This window comes from Nycticebus coucang, chromosome 14, assembly GCF_027406575.1.
Source record: "Nycticebus coucang isolate mNycCou1 chromosome 14, mNycCou1.pri, whole genome shotgun sequence".
NCBI lineage: Eukaryota > Metazoa > Chordata > Mammalia > Primates > Lorisidae > Nycticebus > Nycticebus coucang.
Genome location: NC_069793.1, coordinates 56,439,203 through 56,466,015, shown reverse-complemented (window position 1 = coordinate 56,466,015; position 26,813 = coordinate 56,439,203). Strand labels below are relative to the sequence as shown.

At 49.7% G+C, this 26,813-nt stretch overlaps 1 protein-coding gene across 3 annotated transcripts in view; it reads right to left on the bottom strand.

The window, feature by feature from the left end:
• Positions 1-389: 389 nt before the first annotated feature.
• The window catches only part of LMO1 (LIM domain only 1), a 39,146-nt gene continuing 12,722 nt past the window's right edge, over positions 390-26,813 (bottom strand). For 2 of the 3 annotated variants that reach the window (XM_053561367.1, XM_053561368.1), the window contains 3 exons: positions 5,238-5,451; positions 2,365-2,490; positions 619-742 (listed from right to left, as the gene is read on the bottom strand). In XM_053561367.1, coding sequence (XP_053417342.1) covers positions 637-742; positions 2,365-2,490; positions 5,238-5,451 — 446 coding nt within the window. In that variant the 3' untranslated portion in view covers positions 619-636. Of the gene's footprint in view, positions 743-2,364; positions 2,491-5,237; positions 5,452-26,813 lie in introns of all 3 variants that reach the window. The other variant, XM_053561366.1, reaches the window with a different exon arrangement.

The following is a 26,813-nucleotide window of genomic DNA, read 5'->3' as shown; positions in this document are numbered from 1 at the left end:
CCATTGTAGGGGACACAAGCTTTGGGGTCCTACTGCAGAGGAGGCTGGAGCTGGTCCCCATCTGGGCAGTCAGTCTGGGGTCTCAATGGGAGAATGGACCACAGGAACAGAGTAGGAAAGGCTTCCTCTTGCCCCTTTTTTGGGGGGCCTACCTGGGGCCAAGGTGTATGCTCTGCTAGGAAGGGGAAGGAAAGCCCAGATCTCACCTTGGGTTGCAGAATGGGGGTTCTGAGTTGTCCCCTTCTAGTTTTTTTCCCCCTAAAGCCAACCGGTTGCTCCCCCGTTCAGAAGAGCACATGCCAGAGGCCGGCACCCTCTCCATGCCCTTGAGGGGGAAGGGGAGGGGTCCCAGGTCCGTGTCAGTCATGTGAACAACGCAGAGTAACCGCCCCAGAAACATTCATAAGTTTAATCCACGCCAGTAATAAAATCGCATTACATTTCTCATAAAATAAATGTTCCCATTTATATACAGAAGACAGACTGTACAGGCCCAGCCTGGCCCCAGGAGGGGTCACACACAGACGGGCAGCAGTGTTGGAAGAAGGGCTGTCCCTCCCATCGAGGACGGAGAAGATCTACCATGGCAGGAGCATGGCCAGCTGGGCGGGTGGCCAGGGGGCCAGGCGCTGGGTGTTACTGAACCTGGGATTCAAAGGTGCCATTGAGCTGCCCCTCCTCATAGTCCATCTGACACAAGATCATGTTGTTCTTCAGGAAGAATTTGTCTCCCACACAAAATCTGGAAAATCCAAGCGAGAGAACGAGAAGCCATGGGAGGGGTCCCAGCAGGTAGCAGGGGCTTCAGACAGGCCCCAGCCCAGCCCAGGAGATAGGACACGAGGGAGGCAGCGATGGGGAGTTTGTTCCTTGAGCTTTCCAGAGGGGATTCCCAGAAGTCCCACAGCAAACCTGGTCAACTAACCCTGGGTCAGCCCAGCCCACATCCAGGTCTCCCCTGGATGATAGGACAGACAGACATTCCAGCCTGGGGCACAGGCCTCTCACAGTCAGGTCTCCTGTGGAGGTGAGCGTGGGCAAGGTGGTGGGGAGTTGCAGGAACCACTTACCCCAGTCCCAGAGAGGGAGGAAGAGAGAGCACAAAGAAACAGAAAAGAGAGGGAGAGAGAGAGAGAGAGGAGAGATGGAAAAAGGCAGAGGTGGGGAAGGAGGGAGAGATAAAATGGATGCTTGTTCTATCCCTCTGTTTCTTTCCCCAACTTAACAAAGGGCACTCTTCCTCCTAACAGAATCTGTGGGTTATCTAGGGCATCCTACCAGGAGGCAACCCTGTTCCACTCTCTCCTCTGCTTCCTGAGGAAGGCCCTCCTACTCGTCCTCCCCAAGTAATGGACGATTCCAGTCTTTTCCCCAAAAACGTCCCCAGGTGGTGGCTGAAACCTGTAGTGAGAGGCCCGGGATCGCTGGCCCAGTCCCAGCAGATCCAAGTTCAACCACCAGGTGGCGCTGTGACTTCACCAAGTCCTCCTAGCAGTGGATCTGGCCAGAACCCCCAGCCAGGCCAGTGTTTCCAGTAGGTTCCCTCTGGGAACACTTATGAGTTCCTACCTGACCTGGGGGCTCCTGAGAAAAGGGCCTGCCTTTTGGAGCTAGACCCCAGCCAGGACTGAAGAGCTCTCGCTTCTTAAGTCCCTGGGGCTTCCCACAGGGCTGGGGCACTGAGTAGGGATCAAAAGACCAGAAAAGAAGCTGGGCTGGAACCAGAATCATGTGAGTGGGGGCAGGAGTGAGTGGCCATTCCCTAAGGGATTTGACCCTCCAGGTTTGGGAACCCCTTCTCACTGGAACTTATATGTGTGCACATCTGCATAAGACACACATGGACACGGGGCACAAGGATACATTACTCCAGTACATGCACATCTAAAACACATGTGCACATGTGTGCTCACCTCATGCACACACAGAACATACATACATACTCCCCTTATACACGGACATCTAAAAACACACGTATACCTGCATATTGTGGACATTTAAAAACGCATGTACACATGCATATTAAGTCCATCACACACGTGTACCCACTTGTACATGGACATTTACAAATCACATACATGCAAATGAATATTCAAACTATGCATGCACAGTAAACTCTTGCATACCTTCATTCATTACCTTCAGACAGAAATAAGCCACACAAATGTGCGCACCCAGTACTGGAGTGTACATATTTGGCTATAGGGCTCAGGCACATGTAAAACACAGAAAGCACATACACACTCACAACAGCGTGCACACACAGACCCTGCATTCACCTGCACCCCTCCACAGCGCGCCTGGCCCATCCCAGCAGGCCTCAGGCTAGTGTCTGGTGAGTGTGTTAGGCAGTGTAGCACTCACCTCTGGTTGCAGAGCTGGCAGGCGAAGCAGTCAAGGTGATACACATTGTCCCGGGCTCGCATCACCATCTCAAAAGCTGGGATCAGCTTGCTGCAAGCAGCGCAGTTTCCTGTGGTGCCAAAGAGCCTGCAAGGGAAGGATACAGAGGACTTGGGGAGTCTGCCAGGGAGCTGGGGGGCCAAGGACGTTACTTCTACCCAGGGCCCTGCCCATTCTGCTGCCCTATGGGCTTGGCATGTGGGCCTGGGCAAGGGGGTATGGGCACTGATAGCAGCATCTAATTCTACCAAGAGACCAGGCTTCAGAGAAACCAGTACATTCCCCACAGGCAGAGTGTGGAGGGAGTCAGAAGTTGGCTGACACTGCCCATCCCAAGGCCTCCTCCAGGTTCACACTGGGGTCCTACAACCACCTGCAGCCACCAGAAGAGCACTGGGCTGCCTGCAAGCAAGAGCTCCAGCCTCACACAAGGCTAAATTTTAGAGGCTGTGTGTCCTCAGGCAAGTCACTGAATCTCTCTGAGTTTCATTTACCTCAATTCTAAAACAAAGACAGAAATACACCCTTCATGGGGTTGTTCGAAAAACTGTTGCAAATTCTCCATCCCAACTAAGCAAATGCCTAGCTATATGTCAGGCACTATTCTAAGTGATTAACTTTATAGAGATTAACTCATTTAATCCTGGCAACAACCCTATCAGGTAAGTACTATTATTATTCTCCATTTTATTTATTTATTTATTTTTTTTTTTTTTTTGTGGTTTTTTGGCCAGGGCTGGGTTTGAACCCGCCACCTCCGGCATATGGGACCGGCGCCCTACTCCTTGAGCCACAGGCATCACCCTCTCCATTTTAAAGATAAGAAAAATGAGTCACAAAGAAGTATATGCCTTGCCAAGTCACAGAGCCTTTTTCAAGAGAATATGTTCTAAACCACTACATATACTCCCTCCTTCAAAATTACAGTGTTTTATTAAACCCTTTTTTTTTGCTAAACACTCACTGTATCACTTGCCTAAGTCCCTTTTTCCTTTCTCTGAACCTCAGGTTATCCTTCTGTAAAATGGAAATGCTTGACTTTTGTAAAATGAGCATGGATGATCTTGTTCAAAGATGTTTCTAAAACAGAATTGATGCCCAAAGGAAGTTTCAAGAACATCTGATACAAACACCCTTTTGCGGCAGGCACCCCTCCTTTTAGCTGCTAGCCGCAAAGTTCTAGGGTCAGGGAGTTCACTCCCTCTCCATGTAGGCCAATCCTTATCCCAATGGTCAAAGTTAACCAGGCTCTTTCTTGAATCTTTGCTGCACACTGGTAGGGCTGAAAGGCGGACAGGAGGCCCCTCTAATCCCCGATTTGTCCAGCTCAAGCTCAGGCGCCTGCAGATGAGCTTGGCTCCATTATTCATCAGCTTGAGCTGCCTGGTGGCTCAGATTAAGGCAGACAAAGGCTGGGCTACAGCATCTGCCTGCCAAGAAGGGCCTTTCTTGCCACCAGCCCAATAGGCAGTGGCTGCAGAGGCGGCAGGCTCTGGACAGCCATCATCCTCCGGGCTGAGAAGCTCAAGGATGCCACACTCCCACCCAACCCACTGGCCTAGATGGCTCCAAAAGTCATTCCTTGCCTCTGCCAGAGCACAGGAACATACCTTCAGCTCCTAGTAGCCGGGCCCAGAATATTTGTGGGTGCTTGGGCTCTCCCAACAAGTCCATCCTGTACCACAGGCCTCTCTCTCCAAGTTTTGTGGACCTATCAGGCTGTCAACCACCTCTCCCTAACCTGGCAGGTTCAGCCCCAAGTGATGCCCCAAACCTCCAGCCTGGGAGGCCTCTTCTGGGTCCTAGAAGGGTGAATCCCCTGGAACATCCCTCTTTATTCCCTCCTCCAGGCCTCAGCCCCTTCCCTCCAGCCCTGGCCAGGAGCACTAAGTCACAGATCCTGTTTCATTGAATCACTTCTTAAAACTCCTGCAAAAGGCAGGAGTTAAAAGAGAAGATGCAAGAGGTAAGTCTGAGGATCTTCCGGGAAGTAGGGGAGTTTCCACTGAGATCCCCTACCCCATATACCCTTGCCCCGACCTGTTAATTAATGCGATGGGCCTTCCTTCCACAAAGGCCCGGCTACCATCCAGCAGCCTGCAACAGAGCCAAATGCAGGAACTGGGCCTCAGCCAAGGCCCTGCTGTGTGGCCTCCTTCCAGGCTTGTTGATGTCATAAACAGCTAAGGGAGGGTTAATTGGGGAAGGGGGCCCCAGGGAATAGGACCCATGTTTGGGAAAGGTGAGTTAGAGCTCCAACGAATGCAAGGCAGGGAAGCATTGTTCTTTCACCACTCCATAGAGGAGTAAACTAAGTCTGGGAGATGTTGATGCAAACCTGGGTCTTTAAGTTCCCACTTCAGAGGCCCCTCTGCTAGGGTGTAGCTACCTGCCAGGCTCCCTAGGGATGCCAAGGACCACTTGCAGAGGGGTGGGTGTTAGGCACTGGGAGGGTGGGGAGACACCATCAGGGAGGAGGGCATGAAAGTCAGAGCTTCTCCACCTGCTTCTCAAAGGCCTGCTGAATGTCCCCTCCCAGTTGTAGGAGCAGGGAGTCAGAAGCACCAGGAAAAGTCAGGGGCAAAAGCAGGCCGGGGCCCTCAGGAAGCTGATCTCAGATGCCCATGCCAGGCACTGAGCTCAAGGTGAAGACACAGGCCTGCCCTCAGCCACCTCCTCTGGTGTCTGAGTAGGCAGGGGAGGGGCACAATGGTCAGGAATGAGAGGGCACATGGGCCACACGTAGAGGGTCCTGGGTCTACAGCCAGGGCACAGTCATGCTGGGCCTCGAAGGACAAGGGGATTTCTGAGCAGGATAGGTGGCAGCAGCCCACCTTAGGTAGTCGCGTCGGCACAGGATGAGATTGGCCTTGGTATAGAGGGTGGAGCCCACCTCGCCCAGGCGGCAGTCACAGCAGGCACACTTGAGGCAGTCTTCGTGCCAGTACTTGTCCAGCGCCTTCAGCAGGTAGCGGTCTTTGATCTTGCGGTTACAACCTGCACAGCCCTTCTGCTTCCCTTTGGGCTGGACGGAGAGCATCGGCACGCCTGGAGAGGGATAGACAGATGTGGATACAGGGAGGGTCCTGTGGGTCTGGGCCTCGGGGTACATCCCCCACCTCCTGGAAATGGGGAAGTCACAGCTTCTTTCTGCTGGTTTTGGAGTTCCCAAGGCCCCTTCTTTTCTCCCCAGTGATCTCCCCTGGCCCTGGGTTCTGCCCTTTGGGCTGCATGGCATGACCTGTTCCCCAGCTATAAAGGTCTCTCCAAGAGGCACACACAGAGTTCTGGTCCCTGAGATGTTCCTCCCCATTTTGGCCACTTCCCCCTGTGAAGTCTGATCCAGAGAAAGCCTGAAGCTCCTCTCATGAAACAATTATCCTGCAGAGGCCCCTCATGCATGTGGGGTCCCTACGAACTCCCAGATATATTGTCAACTTGAGTCTTCCCACACACATTATGTTTGACCATTTTAACCTAAACAGGCTACAGCCTCCTGGTCTACTCATGCAGAACTGTGAATGCATCAGGAAAAAAACTGAGATGCTCTTAGGATCCTCCCAGGGCTCTGGAGCTCCTGGCAAGTGAGGACAGCTGCTGAGCTGGCCTGGCTGGGGCTGTGCTCAGGAACATCTCAGCTGGAGTCCGACTCCCACCTGCTGGAAGGTGAGAAGGTTCTGAGTCCCTGGATCCTGGCTAATTCCCCTTTCCAGGCCCCATATCAGCCCTCAACACACAAGAAAGCACCAAGTACTAAGGGCAGGAATCTCAATATGGCATTCACTGCAGGGGCAGGGCCTCCCAGTAGGTAACATATACTCATATATACCTGCACACACAGACACAGCATGAAGGTGTGGGCACACCTGCACAGAGTCACAGGCTCCTAGTCCCCTGCCCTTACCACAGGGGCAACACAGGAGAATATTGGGACAAATGTCATCAGGAGTCTGTACGCATATGTGGGCCTGTGAGACTCGACTAAGGAAGATGACTAGGCTTAGAGGGAAATGCAGAGGCCCTCAGGAGCCCTGACCTGGGACTTCATGGAGTGGCTGACCCTTCGAGTCTCCTGGGAACCCCTCATGAAGACAACAGTAGGGTGTGTGTGCCACTTCCCTGACCAAGGCACCCCTTCTTGCCTTCTGGGCTTTCCACCAAGCCTCTGGAGCCTGCTCTCCCACTGGTCCATCCCTTCTAAAGGAGCCCTGATCTCTCAGGGGCTCTGGAGTCCTGTACCCCATGGCATCACTCCCATCCTGGCCCCTGCCTGCCCCAGCACGGACTATGAGCTGTTGGGTCCCTGTACTTCTTTTCACTTCCCTCTTCAGACATGGCCCTTCCTCAGTCTTTAGGACAGAATCCAGCCACCAGGGCCTCAGACTCAGAACCCACAGAAGTCTGGGCAGAGGAGTTCTTCCAGTTAAATGCTCTCATTCCACTGATGGGGAAACCAAGGCTCACAAAGACAGAGGAGCTAATGTCAGCCCTGATCAGGATGGCCTTCAGGATCTTTCTCCTCTCCCTGTCCTTTCTCAGGCCTTTTGCCTCTTCAGACTCCCCCTGGACAGGTGAGGGCAGAAGAGGTCCCTGCAGACTGCATGACAGAGGCCAACAGACTCTCTCTGCCCTCCTCCCCCAGTCCCTCAGGCCCATCTGTTAGCTGAGAGTTTGCTTCCCAATTTCCTTAATGCAGCTCTAAAGGTTAATTGATCTGAGAGAGTGATGGGCCCAGGATGACTCCATCCTCAGGCCTGCCTGTATCTCCACCAGCAGGGTCCAGTCTGCCCCATAGCTCTGAGGAGCCCATGAAGGGCAGCTGTGGAGCAGATACCCTTGAGGGCTGAGACCTGAGGTTCCTTCCAAGGCCTGATACAGGTAGATGTGAAGAAACAGGGAAGAGGGATAAAATAGCTGGATTTGGGGGAGGACCCTGGGGAGCCCCAAGGCTGAGACTATTGTTCCTGGGTCCTACGGAGGGAGCATCCAGCCAGCATAGCTATGCATATAAACACCAACTCTGAAGATCTCGGCCCAGGCCTCTGGTACAGGTCCCACAGGGCTGACACTCCCCTTGCTCACCTAGGCTTGCAGCAGCCTGACTCCTGCCCAAGTGGTCCTGAGCCCCTCCCTGGGATCCATACCTTTGCTATTACTGTGGGTGGGTGAGTGGCTGGAGCATCCACACTCAGGCTACACCTACCCATTAAATATACCTCAAAATGAAGGGGGCAGTGAGGGACTTCAGCTCTAGGAGCATCTGTCCCACTCCCTCTATCTGGCTTGGCTCTTGGACAGCTGGCCTTTCAAGCTCAGGCCCAGCATGCATGGCTACAGAGCCTACAGGGCTGTGAACTACAGCACTAGTCAGCAATCCCATCACCAGGGTTCCTGGCACCTGGAAGATGCTGTGGAAGTCATGAGGCACCCCTCCCCTCTGCCTGTGCCCAGGCTGAGCATTGTATAGGTGGGTTGCCTATAAGGCCTGGGAACCCCTCTCTTAGGCTCTGAGGAGCTCTTATAGAAGCTGCACAGCTTCTAAATGTCCCATGTCTATTAAGACCTATAACACCACAGTTAACCTGGCTGGAGGGCCCAGAACATCTAGAGACCCTTGAGCTTTCTCTGTCTGGAAAGGCTGAGGCCCTGGGAGATGCCCAAGTCAGAGCACATGTGCAGGATGGAACTGGTGCTAGACTCCTGACCTGCAACCGACTGGCTATAGGTCCAGATCAGACACCCTGGACTGCCCTGAGAGGAAAATTGAAACAACTTCTTGTTTCTTACAAGAAAATGGAAGAGCTACGGGGGTCAAATGGGATGGCAGAGTGATCCCTTCCTTCCTTATGGGGCACCCACGCTGTGTTTGCTCTCACTGGGCTAGTCCAGGAGACTTACAAACACTGCCGGAAAGGTGAAGGGGCTTTAAGGGGGGCGCTGTAGTCTCCTGCTCACTGGATGAAGACATAAGCTCCCCACAGCTTCCAGAGCCCCTCATTCCTGCCTGTCTCCCCAGCCCCCACCCAGCCCATCAGCCTGCCCCCTGCAGACACCTCTTTCCTCCCTCCCTCCCCAGCCTGGCTCTGGGAGCTGAGCCTCAGGCCATGCACTTTCCATTAAGGAGATAGCATCCCTTTGCTGAAGTCCATTTGGGATCCATTTTAGTGTTATCTAAAAATCAAATCTACATGGTAATCCTTTTAATGTACTCCTGACTTTAGAAAAAAACAGCTTTGTGCTCCTTCAGGAAAGGTTTTAAAGCATTACCCAGTAATTACTACTCACCCATGAAAACACTGATATTTTACAATGGATGATATTTGTGCCTACCCACACGCCCTGGCACATGCTCAGATGCATATACTGGGCCCAGCAAAATAAACCAGTTCATTCAGCCCTGTGTCACCCCAAAGTCTCAGGATGTGGGGAGAATGACACTTGAGGAGGGACAAGCCACATGCCCAGCCCTCCCCCAGCAGAGGAGGGGAGGTGGGGCTGCTGGTGGAAGGCTGCACAGAGAAGCCTCCCAGTCTGACTCATCCGGCTGCCAGACACTCACCCTCAGTTCTTTAATCTGGGGGAAAGCCAGATGGTCCAGGTGACAGGCAGGAATTGCCAGAGGTCATCTACCCCTCCTACACTCCTTCTCCAGCCAAGAGAAAAACCCTCCTCTTCATATGCGCCTCCCCACCCCCAGAGTGGTCCACTAGGCCAGACCCAAGTCCTCAGCAACTTCTGCCACCCATCCCAACCGGGGCTGCTCCTAAGATCCAGCATGTGGATTTTCCAAACTGCAGGCCTCCAGTCCCATCGGCACCTCCAATTTGGACAGTAGCTTCGGACACTCCCATAACCCCTCAATGTGCTCCATCAAGGCCTGTCTTCCACCCAGAATGTCTATCTTTCCCAGGCCACTCCAGATAAGCCCTGTGGCTGCCCTTGCTGGCCACCACCGGCAACTCCACCAGGCATCTGAGACCCCCCTCCCACACACCAGTGTGTCCTGCTTGGCACAGCTGAAGCAGCTCCTCTCCATCTCCAGGAGCCTTCACTCCACTACTGCTCCAGGAAGAAATGCCTTTGTTCTGTCTGTCTCCACTCTCGCAAAAGGTCAGAGTCAATAGCAAGGCCGAGGCTAGGAGTCCAGACCTTAAAGTCAGAGTCTAGTTTTGAGTCTGGGACTTGAAGGAGCTGGGGGACCTAAAGCAAATCCTTTCACCTTTCTGACTTGCATCTGGGAAATGAGGACCTTAAGGGTCTGGTGAAGGTAGATACACGTAAGGTCATACATGAGTCTGGCACCCAGGGGTACAAGGCACAGGAAATTGGTAATATTATTAACACTCACCCCAGGACACCACCCCTGCTCTGACACATTTTCATTTGATTTTAATTTTTCATCTTGACAAAATTTCAAACTTTCAGTAGAATGATAAGAATAGTAGAAAAACTCTGGCTCACACTAGGGCTCACACTCAGACCTGGACCTGCACAGTAGGATCCCAAACACAGCCTGCCAGCAGCCCCTCCTAGACATCAATCCCCTTTAATAAGGAAATTTGAAAGTGGAATCTAATTCTGCAGAATCTCTTTAAATCTCATTTTCTCAGAAGTAACTTCATTTCACACGGACACATCCAGCCTTGTGAGAAGACCTCCATTTCACACCAGTTTTATCTCCACAATTTCTCGTCTCACTGCACTCCTATCCCAGGGCCTTGCCATGCAGCAGGCAAGGCCTGAACTAATAGCATTTCCTACTCATTTGGAATCAAAAGCCAACGAGAACAACTGTTGAAACGCACGGCTACAGCCACCCAGAGCACGCTCATTACAGCTGCTCTGTGCACCCATCTGCAGGCAGCATGTTCATTGGGTCAAATGAGGGAGTGAAGTGGGGGCTCCCCTGGCCTCCAGATCTTCACTGGGGCAGGGAGAGAAAGGCTGGAGGCTGGGCTTAGCCCACAACATGGGGTTAGCTCAGTAGAGGGACTGGCATTTTCAATTCTGGCACTCCCCTCAAGGGGAGTCTGCAAGGACAGGCAGGGTAGCACAGACCTAAGACTGTGGGCCCTGCAGACACAGGTCTCAGCTTGAATTCTGACTCCATCATTTTCCACCTCTGCCCGTTAAATGAGGACAGCCTGCCTTAAAAGACTGAGGATTAAATTAGATAATGGACATGAAGTACTTATAACAATGTTTGGCAGAGTAGCTTAAAGCAATCAGCTACAAAAACGTAGGTCTATCTTATGACCCATCAATTCTATTCCTGGGTATATGCCCAACAGAAATGACAGCTTATGTTTATCAAAGCAGATGCACAAGAATGGTCATAGACACTTTCTTCGTGATAGCCCCAAACTGAAAACAACACAAATGTTCACCAACAGTAAAACAGATAATAAATTATGGCATATGCAAACGACAGAATAGTATGCAGCAATGAAAAAGAATTACTAATACACAGTACCCAGATGAATGGGACAGCATAATGTTGGAGGAAAGAGGCTAGACACTAGAAGGTACATATTGTATAATTTCATTTGTATGTAGTTCCCAAACAGGCAAAACTGCTCTGATGTCAGAATAATGGTTGTGGGGAGAGGAGATAGATTCTCAACTGAGACAAGGTATGAGGAAGCCTGCTGGGGGGCTGAGAATGGCCTATATCTTGATCTGAATGTTTAAATGGGTGCATGCATATGTAAAAATTCATAGAACTGCACATTCGAGACTTGTGCATTTTGCTGCCTTATATATATATAAAAGAACTAAGATAGATACACTCTCAGTCAGAACTGCATGCCTCTTCATGAAACTCACCATTTACTCAGCAGTCAGTGCCAGGTGCTAAGCTTCTTATGTTTGTTATCTCAGCAAATCCTCATATGAATGAATTCTGATACGGTAAATGATTGCCCCCCTTTCACAGATGAGAAAACAAAGGCCCACGAAGGTTTAGGCCCCTATGTAAGGTCATATAACTCGAAGGGCACAGATTGGAATCCTGATCTGTCAGACTCCAGCATTCAAGTCTTCATCCAGCACATACCCCAAGGGTTCTCCTGTGCAGCCTGGCTGCCAAATGGTTCTGGGGCAGGGGAGTGGGACATGTTTAGAAGAGGACCTGGGCTAAGACCCAGAGGAACAACTACCTATGCAGAGTGCTGTCCCCGTGCTCTGAGCCATAGGCTCACCTCTTGGTCCTTCAAAAGTTATGGCTTCTGTAGGATTCTAGACAGGGCTAGCAAGGGGACATGACCAGAAACTAAGTACAAAGACGGTCCAGGGCTGGAAAAGGAGCAGGAAGGCCATGTAGAAGCCTTGAGGGGGACAAGGAAGCCTTGAGATGGTACATGTCCCACAGAGGAAGCTGAGTTTTGGGGGAACAACTTGAGGCCCCAAACCCGGACCACAGTTGTCAGGGGAGGGCTCGACCAACAGCCAGGGCTTATGTATGAAAGAGAGGAGGAGGGAGCAAAGGCATTCTGGAGAAGGGCCTGGCTCAGGCTAAGAAATCGAAAGAAAATCAAGGCCTAAGGGACACACTACCTAGTTACACCCCCAACATCTGCAGCCACCATGGTCATGTTCAACTGGATGATAATAAACCACTTCACCTCTCACTGAGTGTCTACTATGTGCCAGGACCTTACGCTCATCATGACCCTGAAGTCAGAAAAATCGCATCACTTGCTCAAGGGCAAGCTTGTAAGTGGCCAAGTAGGGCCGCAGACCCAGCTGCTGGCCAGAAAGTGCCCCATGCTCTGCGGCCTGAAGCAGCATCACATCTTTTCTCAAGCAATGGGGAAAGTGAATGTTGCCAAAAGAAGGCGGCTAAAATCCCCCTTGCAGGGATATATCAGGACAGGGTGACCAGATTCCCAAAGTCCAGCATGCTCGCCCAGGCCATGTGACTCAGAGACCCCTAAAGGGACCATCTCCCTACTAGGCAGAAGTAGGGAGCAGGAGGCATTTTTTGCAGCATGTTTTGGTTAAAGAAAACACATCCTTAGGAATATTGCATCTATAGCCTGAATACTCCATGACCTTCAAGTGCTCAGAGATAATGGTGCTAAGGAGATTATACAGGTACCTCAGTGGCCTGCCTTGTTGAGGGAAGCTGAACTCAGCACAACCTGGTTTGGGGCAATAGCCTTGGGGCCTGTCTTTATCTATTCAGGCTGCTATAGCAGAATACCATCAACTGGGTGGCTTGTAAACAATAGACATTCATCACTCACAGTTCTGGAGGCTGGGAAGTCCAAGATCAAGGTGCCATCAGATTCCAATTGAGAGCTCACTTCCTGACTCCAGAAGCCATATTCTTCCTGTGTCCTCACATGGTAGAAGGGAAAAGGGTTCTTTTTTTTTTTTTTTTTGAGTAAGAGTCTCACTATGTCACCCTGGGTAAAGTGCTGTGACGTCATAGCTCACAGCAACCTCAAACTCTTGGGCTTAAGAGATTCTCTTGCCTCAGCCTCCCAAGTAACTGGGACTATATGTGCCCACCACAAAGCTTGGCTATTTTTTGTTGCAGTTGTCATTGTTATTTAGCTGGCCTGGGCTGGGTTTGCACTGGCCAGCCTTGGTGTATGTGGCTCCTGCCATAACCACTGTGCTATAGGCACTGAGCCAAGGGTTCCCTGTTTTTTTGTTTTTTTTGTAGAGACAGAGTCTCACTTTATGGCCCTCGGTAGAGTGCCGTGGCCTCACACAGCTCACAGCAACCTCCAACTCCTGGGCTTAAGCGATTCTCTTGCCTCAGCCTCCCAAGTAGCTGGGACTACAGGTGCCCGCCACAACGCCCGGCTATTTTTGGTTGCAGTTTGGCCAGGGCCGGGTTTGAACCCGCCACCCTGGGTATATGGGGCCCGCGCCTTACCGACTGAGCCACAGGCGCCACCCAGGGTTCCCTTTTATAAGGGCACTAATCCCATTCATGAGGTGCCATCTCCATGATCTAATCACCTCCTAATGCCATCACACTAGGGATTAGATTTTAACATATGACACAAACATTCAGACCGTAGCAAGGACCCAGAGGGAAGGTCTTGACAAGTACTGAGATTCTGGAGCAGGACCAAATGGGGTCTGCTTTTGCAGCCTTGCAGTTTTCTGTGGTTCTTGAGTGAGAGAAACTTAAAAACATCAGAAGCTGCTTATGCTCACTAGAGTCTGTCACTTGGAATAAGGTTTAAGTTAATTGCATAGTTACCAGCAGCATGTTCTCTCTCTCCACAATGGGCATAAATATTCTCTTCCAATGTTTTAATTTTATCTATAAAGTCACAGACATATCAAAAAAGCAACAGGTCCGATATAAGACATATGATTTCCTCCTCTAAACCTACTCCTTGTACCCTGACCCCAGACTTCCTCATGGCACCTACACTATCATCCACCCAGATGCTCTGGCCAGATACTCAGTGTCATCCCTAGACTTTCATCCTCACCCCTTTCCCAACCTCACCTGCACGTCCAGAGCCTCCACCATTTTTCACCAAACTATCCACATAGACCCCACCAGCCTCCCAGTGTTGACTACCCACAAACCATTCCCCCACTCAGCAGCTGGAGAAATCTTTCAAATAAATTGGGGCAGGTCACTGCCAGCCTAAAAGTTCCCCTAACATCTAGTAGGCTGAAAATAGCACCCACACTCTTCATCTAGCCTGTGATCCTCATATGGCCTGGCTCCTGCATCACCCTCCTACACTGCACTCCAGCCACATTCCAGATATCCTTCCTGCCTCAGGGCCTTTGCACATGCATGGGTGTTCTTTCCAGAACACTCTTCTCTGCATCTTCATGTGGTTGGCTCTTTCTCATCTTCAAGTTGCAGTTATCTCCTTAGGGAGGGCTTTGTTGACGTCTTTTTTCCTTATTTAAATGGCCACCCCCACCACTCTGCCTCAGTAATTCCCTTCTGAATTTTTAATCACAATTTGTAATTGTTTTACTTTTCTGGGAGTTACTTTAAGGAAAGTGATTGGTTTCTCTCATAAGGACATAAACCCCACAAAGGCCTATACTTGGGGTCCTGTGTGTCTTGCCGACCACTGTGTCCCCTGTGTTGGTGAAAAAAATGACTGCTATGAGGCCCATCAATTCAATTCATGTATGAAGAGACTGAATGGAATCTATCCAGATTATTACTGGCAAGGGTTTGTTGGCCAGTTCAGACAAGGCAGCCTCCCCAGAGAAGGGGGCCTTAATCAGCTTGTTGCTGCCCCGTGCCACATCCCCCAGACATCTGTAGCTATGTGGACCTCACAAACAAAGCAGATCTGTCCATAGCAGTGCCTAGATCCTGCCTGCCATAGTCCAGATTTTTGAGAGGCCCATCACTGGGCTCCAGCTGGGAAAATGACAGGTCTCGTGAAAATATAGACCCTTTATCCCCTAGATAAAGGAGCAGCAAAATCCTGTCCTTCAGACTCTGCAGACCCATAAGGAACGAAGCCTCCACTCTATCCCTCCATAAATAGTCCATCCCATCTATCTGGAAGTGGCAGGCAGAGCTCCAGAGCTCAGGCAGCTGTTAATGTCAGCAGCTCAGGCCTGGGCACCCTCCTGGCACAGTTCCAGTGTCCTTCACTCCCACCTGAGGTTCCTTTTGGCTTACAAACTCTGACCAATGTCCCCTCCCAGCATAGCCTGAGCCTCTGGGGGCCAGACTTGGGGATGGAGGGGAGAATGGCTCCTAGAGTTCGTCACAGAAAACCCCCAGACCCAAGCTTTTCTCTCTCTATTGCCTCCACCCACCATCATACCCTGGGCTGCAGGAGCCAAACCTCCAGGGCCCTTAACGGGATGCTGCTTGGAGCCTCACAGCTGCTGTGACCAATGGGGAAGCGTCTAGAAACTGTGTTCCCCTGACAGCAATTCAGCAGCTCCCTGGGCACCCGCAAAGCTCACATCACCCATCTAATGAAACAGGACTCCCAAGGGGCCTGCAATCTCCCCAGAGGAAGAGGAGGACATAGACTCTCAGATGAGACTCCGTTTCACAGCAGCAGGGACGCGAGCACCAGCGCACTGAACCAGAAAACGAGAGAGTCTGGCAGGAGCTGCAGACACACCGTGAGCACCAGGGGATCGGAGATTAGGGCCCTTCAAAATCAATTTTGAATTCAAACTTTTAAATGTATTCTCCAGGCGCAAAGAAGGGACCCTTCAGGCAGGCTCAGCCTAGCCAGCTGCTGGGTCCTGCTTCCTGCTCAAAGCAGCCAGAGCCCATCTGCTAGCTAGGGCAGGGTGGGGGAGGGAGGGCAAGGAGGCCAGGAGGGAGAGCCCCAGGGACAGGAGCCCCTTGGCTCCCACTAAGACAGCAGCACTGAGACAGTTTCCTGTTGAAGCCCCCTTTTGCTGACCTGGATGAGAGGAGTTGAAGGCAAGGCTTTCAGATCCCCTTCACCCCACCCCCGCCTGGCAGAGCGTGCTCCAAGAGCACCAGTGGAGTCATTTAGAACCTGGGCTTTGGAGTCAGACAGGGATTTGTATCCTAGAGCAGCCACCAGCTCCCAGGAGAAGGTGCTTGAGCAGAAGTGAATCTCCCCCCTCTCTCCCCTCCCTCTCCCCCTGGAGGGTGATTGGTGGGATTACACCTGTGGTGCATCTTAAAACAAGGGTACATGTGAAACTTAGTGAATGCAGAATATGATTGTCTTAACACAATAACTAAGAAAATGCCAGGAATGCTATGTTAACCAGTGTGATGAAAATGTGTCGAACTGTTTAGAAAAACCAGTGCATGGTGCCCCATGATCGCATTAATGTACACAGCTATGACCTAATACTAATAAAAAAAAAAAAAAAAAAAAGAAGTGAATCTCCCTTCTGGAAACCTGGTGGGAGAAAGCCAGCCGTGAATGTCTTGTGATGCAGCCCTGGTGAAGTGAGAGTAGCCTGAAGCCCCCCAGTGCAAAGGGAAAGTGTCATCCCTGTCAGTCAGCAGGGGAGGCTGGCCATAGGCTGCATCCTCCAAACCATGGTGTCTGCAGAGAGACAGCTGACAATCATGCTGTCTGTCATCTTTCAGACCTGGTCCCTCAGCTCCTGCCTGGGTTCCTGCTCAGCCACATTTGTTCCTCCCAATCTACAGCTATGAGCTCATAGCTGACAGCCTCCCCATCTCAGGTGGACAAGCTGGCCTTTGACAAGTCTCCCTGGCTCCAGTAGCCCCTCAGCCCAGACCCCCAATTCTCTAAACTCCAAACTACCTCCTAACTTTAAGCCACACTCCTGAGCTACAAACTTAAGTGACTATGAAGCACTCTGTAGGTGAAAGACAACAGGACGGGTCATCAAGGCCTTGGGCCTGCAGAGACATCAGAGGGAGCCCCTTCTGGAACAGAGGCCCACAGAAGGGAGGCTGGGGTCACCAGACCACATAAGGGAGAGGAGCCAGGGACTCCCCAGCCCTCCCAGCTTGGGAATGGCTGCTGGCTTGGCAAGGAAATTACAACATGGGCCTGGGTAATGCTCCTTTTAGTTACAGCATAAACTAAGGCAATAAAATGTACCTGGGGAATGTTTAGAGAAAGCACTAATGATTTCTTCCCCAGTGGTTAATAAATTCACTTCCAGATCAATTTGTTCGTGATAGAGCCCGGCGAGCAGAACCCGCATGGCGGGCACAGCCGAGTGTGTCTTTTTCAGTATAAATGATTTATTGTGATGATTAGCGGCACATAAACAATTTAAAATACAACGCTAATTAGTTTGGGGAAGAAATCAGGAGAAAAGCCACCCTGCTTCTCTCCCCATTATGTTCTACTTCCCTAAGTGTGTACTTTTTAATTAAATCCAAATGTCACAATAAATTTAAAGTGTTTTATTACCATTTGGGCTAACTGGGGCAGTCATGTAACACCCCCCACTCCCCCGCCAAGGCATCTACTAGCTGGGTTGTGGGGGAGGATTTGGGGTACCAGTAAAGTCTGTCTACAAACTCTCCCAAAATGAGAGAACTCTTGAGACCCCTGGAAACCCCTCATAGTCTCCAGCAACCACTAGCTAGAAAACACCAAGATTACCCAGTGGACCTCCCAACTCTGTTTACCTTCTTGACTAGTCCAAGCTCCTTAAATCTTGCTGTGACCAGCTCAGAAGCCCACCACTTCTCCCCAGTAGTCTCACAATACACTGTACCCTCCCCAGTCCTACTCACGTGCCCTAGAACCTTATACGATACCTTCTGTGTGCCTGGCATTCAGAGAGGTGGAGCAATTTATCCAAAGTCACGCAGCTAAAAAGTGCACTTTTGCAAAGCTCCTGTTCCTCCTTTGATTGTGCACTATGCCTCAGAGCCCATATCTGGCCATCTCTGGGCCCTGATTTCCAGCACCAAGAATGAGGCATAGAATAAGAGGCTGCTCAGGCAGGACCCTACCTTGCCCAGAGACACATCTGGTTCAAGGGACACAGAGGTTCAAGTTAGGGACTCAGACTCTGATGGGTCTAAGTTCAAGTTCAAGCCCTGCTAGTGACCCACAATGCAAACTCAGTCAAGTCCTTTAGCCTCTCTGAGTTTTACCTTCCTCATCAGAGAACTGAAATAATAACACCCAACTCACAGGGATAAAAAATGAAAGCAGCTAAAGCAAGCAGAAGTGTTTTGCAATCCCTGACATGCTACACAGGTCATAATTACTCACAAAAGCCCTTGAGGTGAGCAGAGATCAGTACTGACCTCAATTCATTGATCATAGAACTAAAGCCAACAGGGCAAAAGACTTACCCAAGGTTCCAGTGAACTCCAGAAGCCCGGCAGGGACTAGGCTACGGGCAATCTCCCTTCCAAAAGCTCAGAGATCCAAGGATGATTTCTCTCCTGAATGCTCTTGCACCATTTGTTTGAATGAAAAAAAAACACATATCCCTAAACACAGAGTTTTCATATGACTAAGCAATTCTCCTCCTAAATATATGCCCGAGAGAAACAAAAACATATTTATCTAAACAAAATCGTGTACATGAATCCTCATAGCAGCATTATTTACAACAGCCAAAAGGTAGAAACAACCCAAATGCCTATCAATTGACAAATGGATAAATAAAATATGGTATATACAGTCAATGAAATATTATTTGGCCATAAAAAGCAGTGAAGTACTGACATGCTACAACATGGATGAACCTTGAAAATACTATTCTAGGAAAGAAGCCAATACAAAGACCACATATTGTATTGCTCCATTGAAATGAAATGTCCAGAATAGTTAAATCCATAGAAACAGAAAGAGATTAGTGGCTGCTAGAGAGGGAGGAATGAAAGTGACTTCCTTTTGGGATGATGAAAATGTTCTTAAATTAGATAATAGTGATAATTGTGCAACTCTGTGAATAATCTAAAAACCACTGAGCTGTATATTTTTTTAAATTAATTTTGTGGTATGCAAATTATATCTCAATGAAGCTATTATATAACAAAACAAAACAACAACAAAATCAATATTCCTTTGTAAACAGAAGAAACCAGTTCAGAAAAAATTAACTGCACCTTCCTGGTCAGCCCAAGTTCCTTAAATCTTGCTGTGACCAGCCCAGAAGCCACTTCCCCTCAGTGGTCCCACAATACACTGCACCCTCTCCAGGCCTCTTCATGTGCTCTAGAACTTTATACGATACCTTCTGTGTGCCTGGCCCTTCATCTCACCACATCTTCATCCCAGAGCTCTGAATTGTAATTATTGGTTCCATTTTGTGGATGAGAGGGGTTGTGAGGGGGCCAATAGCCTATGGTCGCTAAAAGATGCCAAGTGAGGGGGCCTAAGGAGGGGGCCCTGGTCACCCTATATTCTGCAGGCTGTCCTATAGGAGGAAAGGGCTCCAGAGCACCCCTATGCCTCCTTGTCTAGCTCAGATCCCCTTATCCTGAAATCTAACTCCTACTCTTCCAGCTCTGCCCACCAGGAAACTCACACTCTACTGGACCTATCGTTCTCCTTTGATCCATTTGTTTCTACCACCATATTATTGTTTTGTCTTCTCTCTTTGTTGGAGTCTCTGCATGCTTCAAGGACTATGCCCTGCCTGCAAATTAGGCATACCCACGGAGCAGGGGTCCCATGCTAGATAGCATAATGGTATGTACTAATGGAGAGGATCACAGCAAGCCCCCTGAGCAGTGGTGCGCGCACTTGGATCAGGAGAGAAGGCATGTGGCAGGAGGAAAGGCAACAAGGCTGCCTTTGAAGGGAGGGAGAAAGCACCCCTAGTAGCAATCTGAGAGGGTGACTCAAAGTGATGAACCATTGTGGCCAGCAGAGGGAGCTAGGACCACACGGTGGCAGGGTGCATCCATCTGCCCCAGGGTCTGGAGCACCCAGCAGGGTTAGAGTGGCAGTGGTTATGGTCAGGTCTCATCTCAGCAGAATCAGAGCAGCCTCCAATTCTCCTACATGTGGAAAGAGTCCTGCAGAGGTGAAGGACAGCTCTGATCACCTGAGAGGGCTATCTGGACCTTGAGGTAAATGGACACATGCTCATTTTCTAGTCATGAGGCTGGTTCCATGAGTCTACATGGATTTCTTGTGAAATGCTGCCTTAGGGAAATTACTCCATGGTTCTCTAAATTTCTCTTCCAAAGTTCTATGGGGCCTTGGGCTGAGAAGATGTCTCAGGGCAGTGGGTGGAAGGAACAGATGCTGTGGTTACTCTTCACTTTATGCAGCCACTGTGTTCTCACCAATAATTTCACAGGTGAACATGAGCTGCTGGCTGGCTAAACACACGAAAACATTTTCTGTCTTTTGAGTTCTGTGCAGGGGATAGGGAAGATGCTCTGGGGCTCTAATTGATGTGTGAGGAAACGGAAGCTCATCAGGCAACAAACAGAGAGGTTATGTAGTTAGCCCAGGAACACACAGCTGTGGGTGGTGGTGACAGAGCAAGACCTGCCTGAGATCTCACAGTCAGAGGATAGGAGAGCAGGACTGGACTCCATGGTCCCTGCTTAGCTACCTGTGCAATAAGTAGGCAGGCCCCACACAGCTGCTGTTTCTTTCAAAGAATCCCAAAGATTTCAAATCTGCACGTGTTTGAGCTGCTGTTCTTGGGGATTCTCTGCCCTTGAAGGAGGAAATCCAAAGTCTTCACCCTCAAATGGAAGGCAGAGCTCCTAAGAGCATGGCCCTGGGGAAAAGAGAGTATACCCTGAGGCAGGACTAAGGGGCTGGCAGGGATGGTGTCCATGCAGGGTACCCCTAAGGGATAGCTCATTGCAGACTGGCCTTAGTTCCCAGACTCAACAGAGGGGCTCTGTGGTCTCAGAAAAGTTTTGCTCTTGTCTGGGCAAATCCTAGTAACATAGAATTAGGGAGTAGATGATATTAGATGTAGGTAAGGGTAGGGAGACCCTGAGCTAAGCCTCTTTCCCAGAATCAGGAGCTGTCATGAAAGCCGCTCTGAGAAAAAAACCGGCCCAGTGTGGAAGAGTCAAGAACTCCTTTATAGACAAGTCATGGGAGGCCAGAGGAGTCAGGATCCGGCCCAGGGTGGCTGGGTGGGTCTGGACTTGCTGCTTCCCCATCCTGGTGTGGACCCACGGGCATTGGTTCACTCTCTGTATACCTCCAAAGCCAGGACTGGAGGCCATTGTTGGGCAGCAAGAAAAGAAGCCTTCGGACCAAAGCTGGGCTGGGCAAACAGGGGCATGAGGGACAAAGGTGAGTGGGGACATGCATGTGGCCAGGAATGCTGGCCTACCTTCCCTGGGGCTCAGCTTCCACTCTGGCCACAAATCTAGGTCTTGGGCCTGGGAGCTCCAGCCAGGACCTTGACCACCAGGGGACATTCCTGAGGCCACAGCTCCAGACTTCAACTGCCTCCTCTAAGCAACCCTGACCCCTACCTGCCTCCTCCTCTGACAGGCCCAGACTGCAAGCTCGAGGAAACTGAAGGGAGGCAGGGCAGTCAGAAGCCAGAGGAGATGTCACCCTGTGCAGCTGAAAAGGAAGAATTCTTCCCTCCTACCTCGTGCGCTGCTCTCTCTGTCTCTAGTTTAATTCCCTCCAATTTATTCTCCACAGAGTAGCCCAAATTATCCTAATAAAATGTAAATTTGAACATGCTTCTGCTTAAAACTCTTCAAAGACTTCCCACTGACCTTAGCATATACCTACCCAGGGCCTGAAAGGCTCTGCGCAGCATGGCTCTGCCTTGCTGTCCACCACGGCAGATTCCCTAATGGATGATGCTCCAAGCTCCAACCGTGACTTCTCCAGCCAGGAACTCAGAGCTCCCTTTTCTCTCTCTGGGACAAAGAAATCCTGTGACTCTCCCTGCTCCCCTCCCTACCTCCTTCACCTGTTAACTCATTCATTCATTGTTGATTCAACGAATATTCACTAAGCATCTACTAGTAGGAGCTAGCCTCTAACATCTGGATTTCGATAAAAATTAAACCAACATTGATGATTTTTCTTCAAGAAATTAGCTCACAATCTTCATTAAGTCAATTTAATTCCTTGATCACTTTTCCATTCAATAATGTTAAAACATTTCTTCACTCTTCCCTATTTTTAATTTGTTGAGATTATTTTCCTTGGGATCAATTACTTTTAAAACTTTAAGTGACTATTGTTTCATGATCAGCTTTTGGCTCACATCAAATCTCACAAATTAGAGCCTTTGCCACTGTGGAGATTTCTCTTCTGGCAATTATTTCTACCAGAAAATGTTTCCTGAGCCAACTTCTGCTGATCTAATTTTGTCAGGAAGATGTGATTCTTCTGTCAATTTTTAGTCAATAACATATTTTACCAGGTGCAGTCTTAGCTGTTGCCAGTTTTACTTTGTGTTAATTATTTCAACCAATTTTAATTTTTTCCTGGATCTTAATAATACTAATGAGATATGATTCTCATGTATAAGGTATACTTTAGCAGTGATCTGATAAAGCATTCTGAGGATCAAAGAATGGTGTGAAAACATCCTTGGGGCACAAAGGCAGGTCAAAACATCGAACTCTGCATTTGGGTGAAGTACTGGCTTGGAACCAGGTGCCCGAGGGAGCCCAGCCCACTGCTCTCTGGAGCCCTACTCCTGCCAGGAAGATGCCTCACAGATGGGAAACAGCTCCTGGCTGGGCTAAGAGCAGCTGCCTGGAAGAGATGGCCTCTGACTGGCAGGCAAAGAGACAGGGTGCAGGCCTGTGGTCCCATACTGGGCTGGATGCAGCCTCTGCTGGGCCCAGACTTTACTACTAGGAAATTATTTCAGAGACACTCAGCTGAGAGAGGAAGCAAACACTAAGGCACAAGACTGCCTTCGTTTCCCCAGCCATAAAAGGAGGTAACTGACTAGGATACTCTTGGCTGGAGGCTTTGCACCTGCTTCAAGGGTCCCTTCTGCCTCCTAGTTGAAAGTCTACCAGGGAACAGCAAGGGACAGGCACCTTCCACCTGGATTCAAATGTGACAAGACAAAATGTAGAGGTCTGAGGGCCACAATGCTCTCACCTGGGAATTTCCTGACACCAGGAGACCAAGGGAAGAGAAAGAAACCTCATTGGGGGTTCCTTTCTGCTGGCTTCAGCCCTCCACACAAGTCCTCCAATAGCATCTCCATTTACAGCACCACAGGCATCAAGCAGGCAGCCCCTCAAGCTGTAAGTGGGGAAACCATTTGTAAATGGTGTGTAAATGGACCCAAGGACACACCATGAGGTGGTGTCAGAACCAGGACAGGGATGCAAAAGTTCTGGCCCAGTCCTTTGCTCCCCAGGCTGCTGTGGGAGTGCTCCAGCCCAGGTGGGTGACTCTTCCCCCTGATCCTACATGAGAAACTGCTAAAGCCACCTCTATCCAGGCTGCCTCACAGACACTGTCTCCACGTCCCCAAGCCCTCAGCTCGCGGGAAGGCTGGCTGGTTCAGGAAGGCTCCCTCTGAGAATGTGGTCACCATTGAGAAGAGAGGCCACTGGAACTACTGCTTTGCAGGACCCTACTAGCCTCGGAAAACTTGGGACAGGAATCCAGCACATGTACACACAGTTGACACCATCCCCTCTCAAAACAAGGGCCAGGGAGGGCCTGGGAGTGTCCTTGCCACCACCTCCAGGATCATGGCAGACAGCGACATGGTTCTCATCTGAACTCTGCCACATGTCAACGTGCTGGGGTATCCCAGGTAAGAGTCCTTCCCTCTCTGGGAACAACCTACTTCTCTTCAAAATAGAGCTAGAATTTGTCTCTCCCATCCTCCAAAGTTGCTGTGAAGAAGAAAGACTTTGAGATATCTGTCCCCTTCCTTGGTGTGAAGAGACCCAAGAGGTGGAAGTACTGAGACTCCTGGGGATGGTGATTCATTTTCGGGGTGGGGGAACTAAACTGTTGAATACCTGGGGCCTGAGATGCTATTCCAGAGGCCAACCTCTCATGGCAGGCCAGTGTCTATGATAGTCCCCAGTGATCCCATCTCCTGCTACTCACGCCCTTGTCTAATCTGCCCCAGTTCCTTGAGTTTAAGCTGGCCTTACTGACTTGCTCCCAAGGAAGAAAACATAGCAAAAAGGATGGATTGTCACATCTGCCACTAGGTTATAAAAGACTGTCACTTCCTTCTTGTGAGAAGACATTCTTTCTGATGGCTATAAGGAAGCAAAGATCTACACTGGAGAGGCCCACGTGGCGCAGGACTGAGGGCAGCCTCTGGTCAATAGCTGGTGAGGAACTGAATCCTGCCAACAGCCATGTGAGTGAGCTTGAAAGTGGCTGCCTCCCTAGCTGAATCTTGAGATCCCAGCCCCAGCTAACACCTTGAATATACTAGCCAGTCTGTGAGAAACCCTGAAACAGAGAACCCAGGTAAGCAATACCCAGATTCCAGTCCCACAGCAATGACAAAGGAAGCATACATTGTTTTCAGCTGCTAATTTTTTTTTTGAAGTAGTTTGTTACACAGCAATAGATAATAAATCCACTACTGCATACACAGGAAACACAGGGACCTTTCCTCAGGCCACTGAGAGAGGGGCCCTGCAGACAGATCTCTTCCCCACAACCCAAGTTCTTATGAGCCTCCTCCTAGAGCCTGGGGCTTGGTATGCAGTGCTGCAAAGAGGGGAGCCCAGACAACAGAGTTCTATCTCCAGCCATCCTGCCAGGTGCCCTGCTCTCAGCCAGGAAGACCAGAAAAGTGGACAGAGCTGACTCTCAAGGAGCTACAGCCCTGAGTTCTTTCAAAAAAGCAATCCTCCCAGGGCTGAGAACAGAACCCCAGGTGTGTCTGGAGGTGAGCAGGCTTTCCAAAGCATGCCCACTTCCCCATTCTCCCCTGCTCTTGCCAAAACCCTAGGAAGGTTAGGAAAATCGCACCAACCATCTGTAAGACTATAAGAAGCTTTGCTTGTTATAGTCTCAGCAGACCTAAAAGATGGCCATAATCATACCCATTTTACTAGATGGAATTATTACAACTTACTTATTAGAATTAAGAGGCAGGAGGCAGAATTTGATCCCAGTCTGACTCAAAGGCCACGCTAGTTCAACTTCTTTTATAAATAGGAAAATGGAGAATCAGAGCGTTCAAATGTTCTTATGGCACCCACCGGCATCCCCACACAATCCTTCCTGGACACTCTGTCATTAATGATTGGGGTGTTTACAGATCCAGGGCAGAGGAAAGGCAGAATGCGGAGGACTGTAAGAGCCCATGCCAGAGTTGCTCCCACATGTCTGGGAAGAGTGGGTCTCTCTCTCCCTCTCTATCAACCAGCAAGTTGAATTATTAAAACTCCCTTCTGGGGTACCATACAGATTTTTCTCCACAGAGACTCAGAGAAGAGGGGCAGCCGATCCTGCCACACAATATTAAAATGTCAGGAGTTTAAGGCCAGCATTGGTTGAGTCATAAGTTATCAGCACCCAGTGAGGGCCGACAGAATGCCTCCCTTAAATTATTAAGCAGAAAGCGTCAGACTGTAATATTTTGCTAAACCAAAGTACAGACACAGACAAAGATGTCATTTCAATATTTGAAACCAGTAAGTTTAATTTAAAATAAGAGCAAACCAATAAGCTCAGAACATAGCGCCATATGAGAGGAAAATTATACTGTGAGAGAAAAAAAAGTGGAAGGACTTAAGAAATTTATAAAAGTAATCTCCAAGTGGAAATTAGAAATCAAGGCCTAGAAACAGAATAACACAAAAGAAATATTACTGTCCACTTTCTAAATCAATATAACATTGCTCCACGCTGGAATTACCATGGTAACTCAAGTAAAAAGAATCAAGCAATTCTTATTATTTCAAAATAAAATCACAGCCTGAAGCCTGGGTTTTATTACAACCACTGATAGATCGCTGGCTTGTATTTATCTGAAATATTGCTTTTCAATCAGCTGGTTTATGAATGTACACAGGCCTCTCACCAGCCCATTCACCGCCCCATTTTGAGGCGAGGGGCCAACCACAGAATTGATTTTCACCTGGCTGCATCTGCATATGTGCCCAGGTTGTAGTCAGCTCTGGTAACACGGAGCATCACATTCCTTCCATGGGCTTTGTAGGACAGAGGGGAAAACCTGCAAGAGGCAGTGGGGGCTGAGTTCAGGCTGTTCCCCTCCAGGCTGGCCCTCAAGAAAGAGGGCAGGGCTCTGATGCCAGCCTCTGACATGACAAATTGCCCAAACAGCAAGCTTTCTCCCACTCAAGTCCTCTTTCCCCCTCTTCCCTGAACTCTCTCTAAGCATCTTTTTCTCCATCTCCCAGTCTGACAGCTGGAAAGGGAGCAGACTGAGCACAGAGAATAGCCGCATGACTCTGCAATTAGCCAGCCTGGGCTCATAGCCCACCTCTAGCACTCAAGAGCTATAGGACTTGGGAGCAATCACTCAAACTCTTCTTGTTTTCTTTTCAGACAAGGGTACTCTACTGCCCAGGGTAGAGTGCAATGGCATATCATCATAGTTCACTGTAGCCTCCAACTCCTGGGCTCAAGTGTTTCTCTTGCCTTGGCCTCCCAAAGTGTTAGGATTACAGGTGTGAGCCACTGTGCCCAACTGGTTGTTATAGGTATTAAACAAGATCATACATGGAAGATGCTTAGTGGATTGATTACCAAAATGGTGTCAATTTCCACCTCTTCCATCATCTACACCCTCTGTGATATGACTTCACTTGCTACATTCAAGAGTAGAATTTGTTTCACCACCCTCTGAACTTGGGTGGATCTTGTGATTTATTTTGGCCAATAGAATACAGCAGAAGTGACAACATCTTAGTGCCAAACCTTGGCCCCAAGAAGCCTTGTGTGCTTCAACACCCTCTAGACCTGTCTCTGGCATGAGACAGACAAGCCCACTAGATAATGAAGGACATGCAGTCTTGTCACCCCCAGCATCTAGTCGCATCCACCTCCATCCTCCAGGTGTGAGTGAGCCCAGCTGAGATGAGA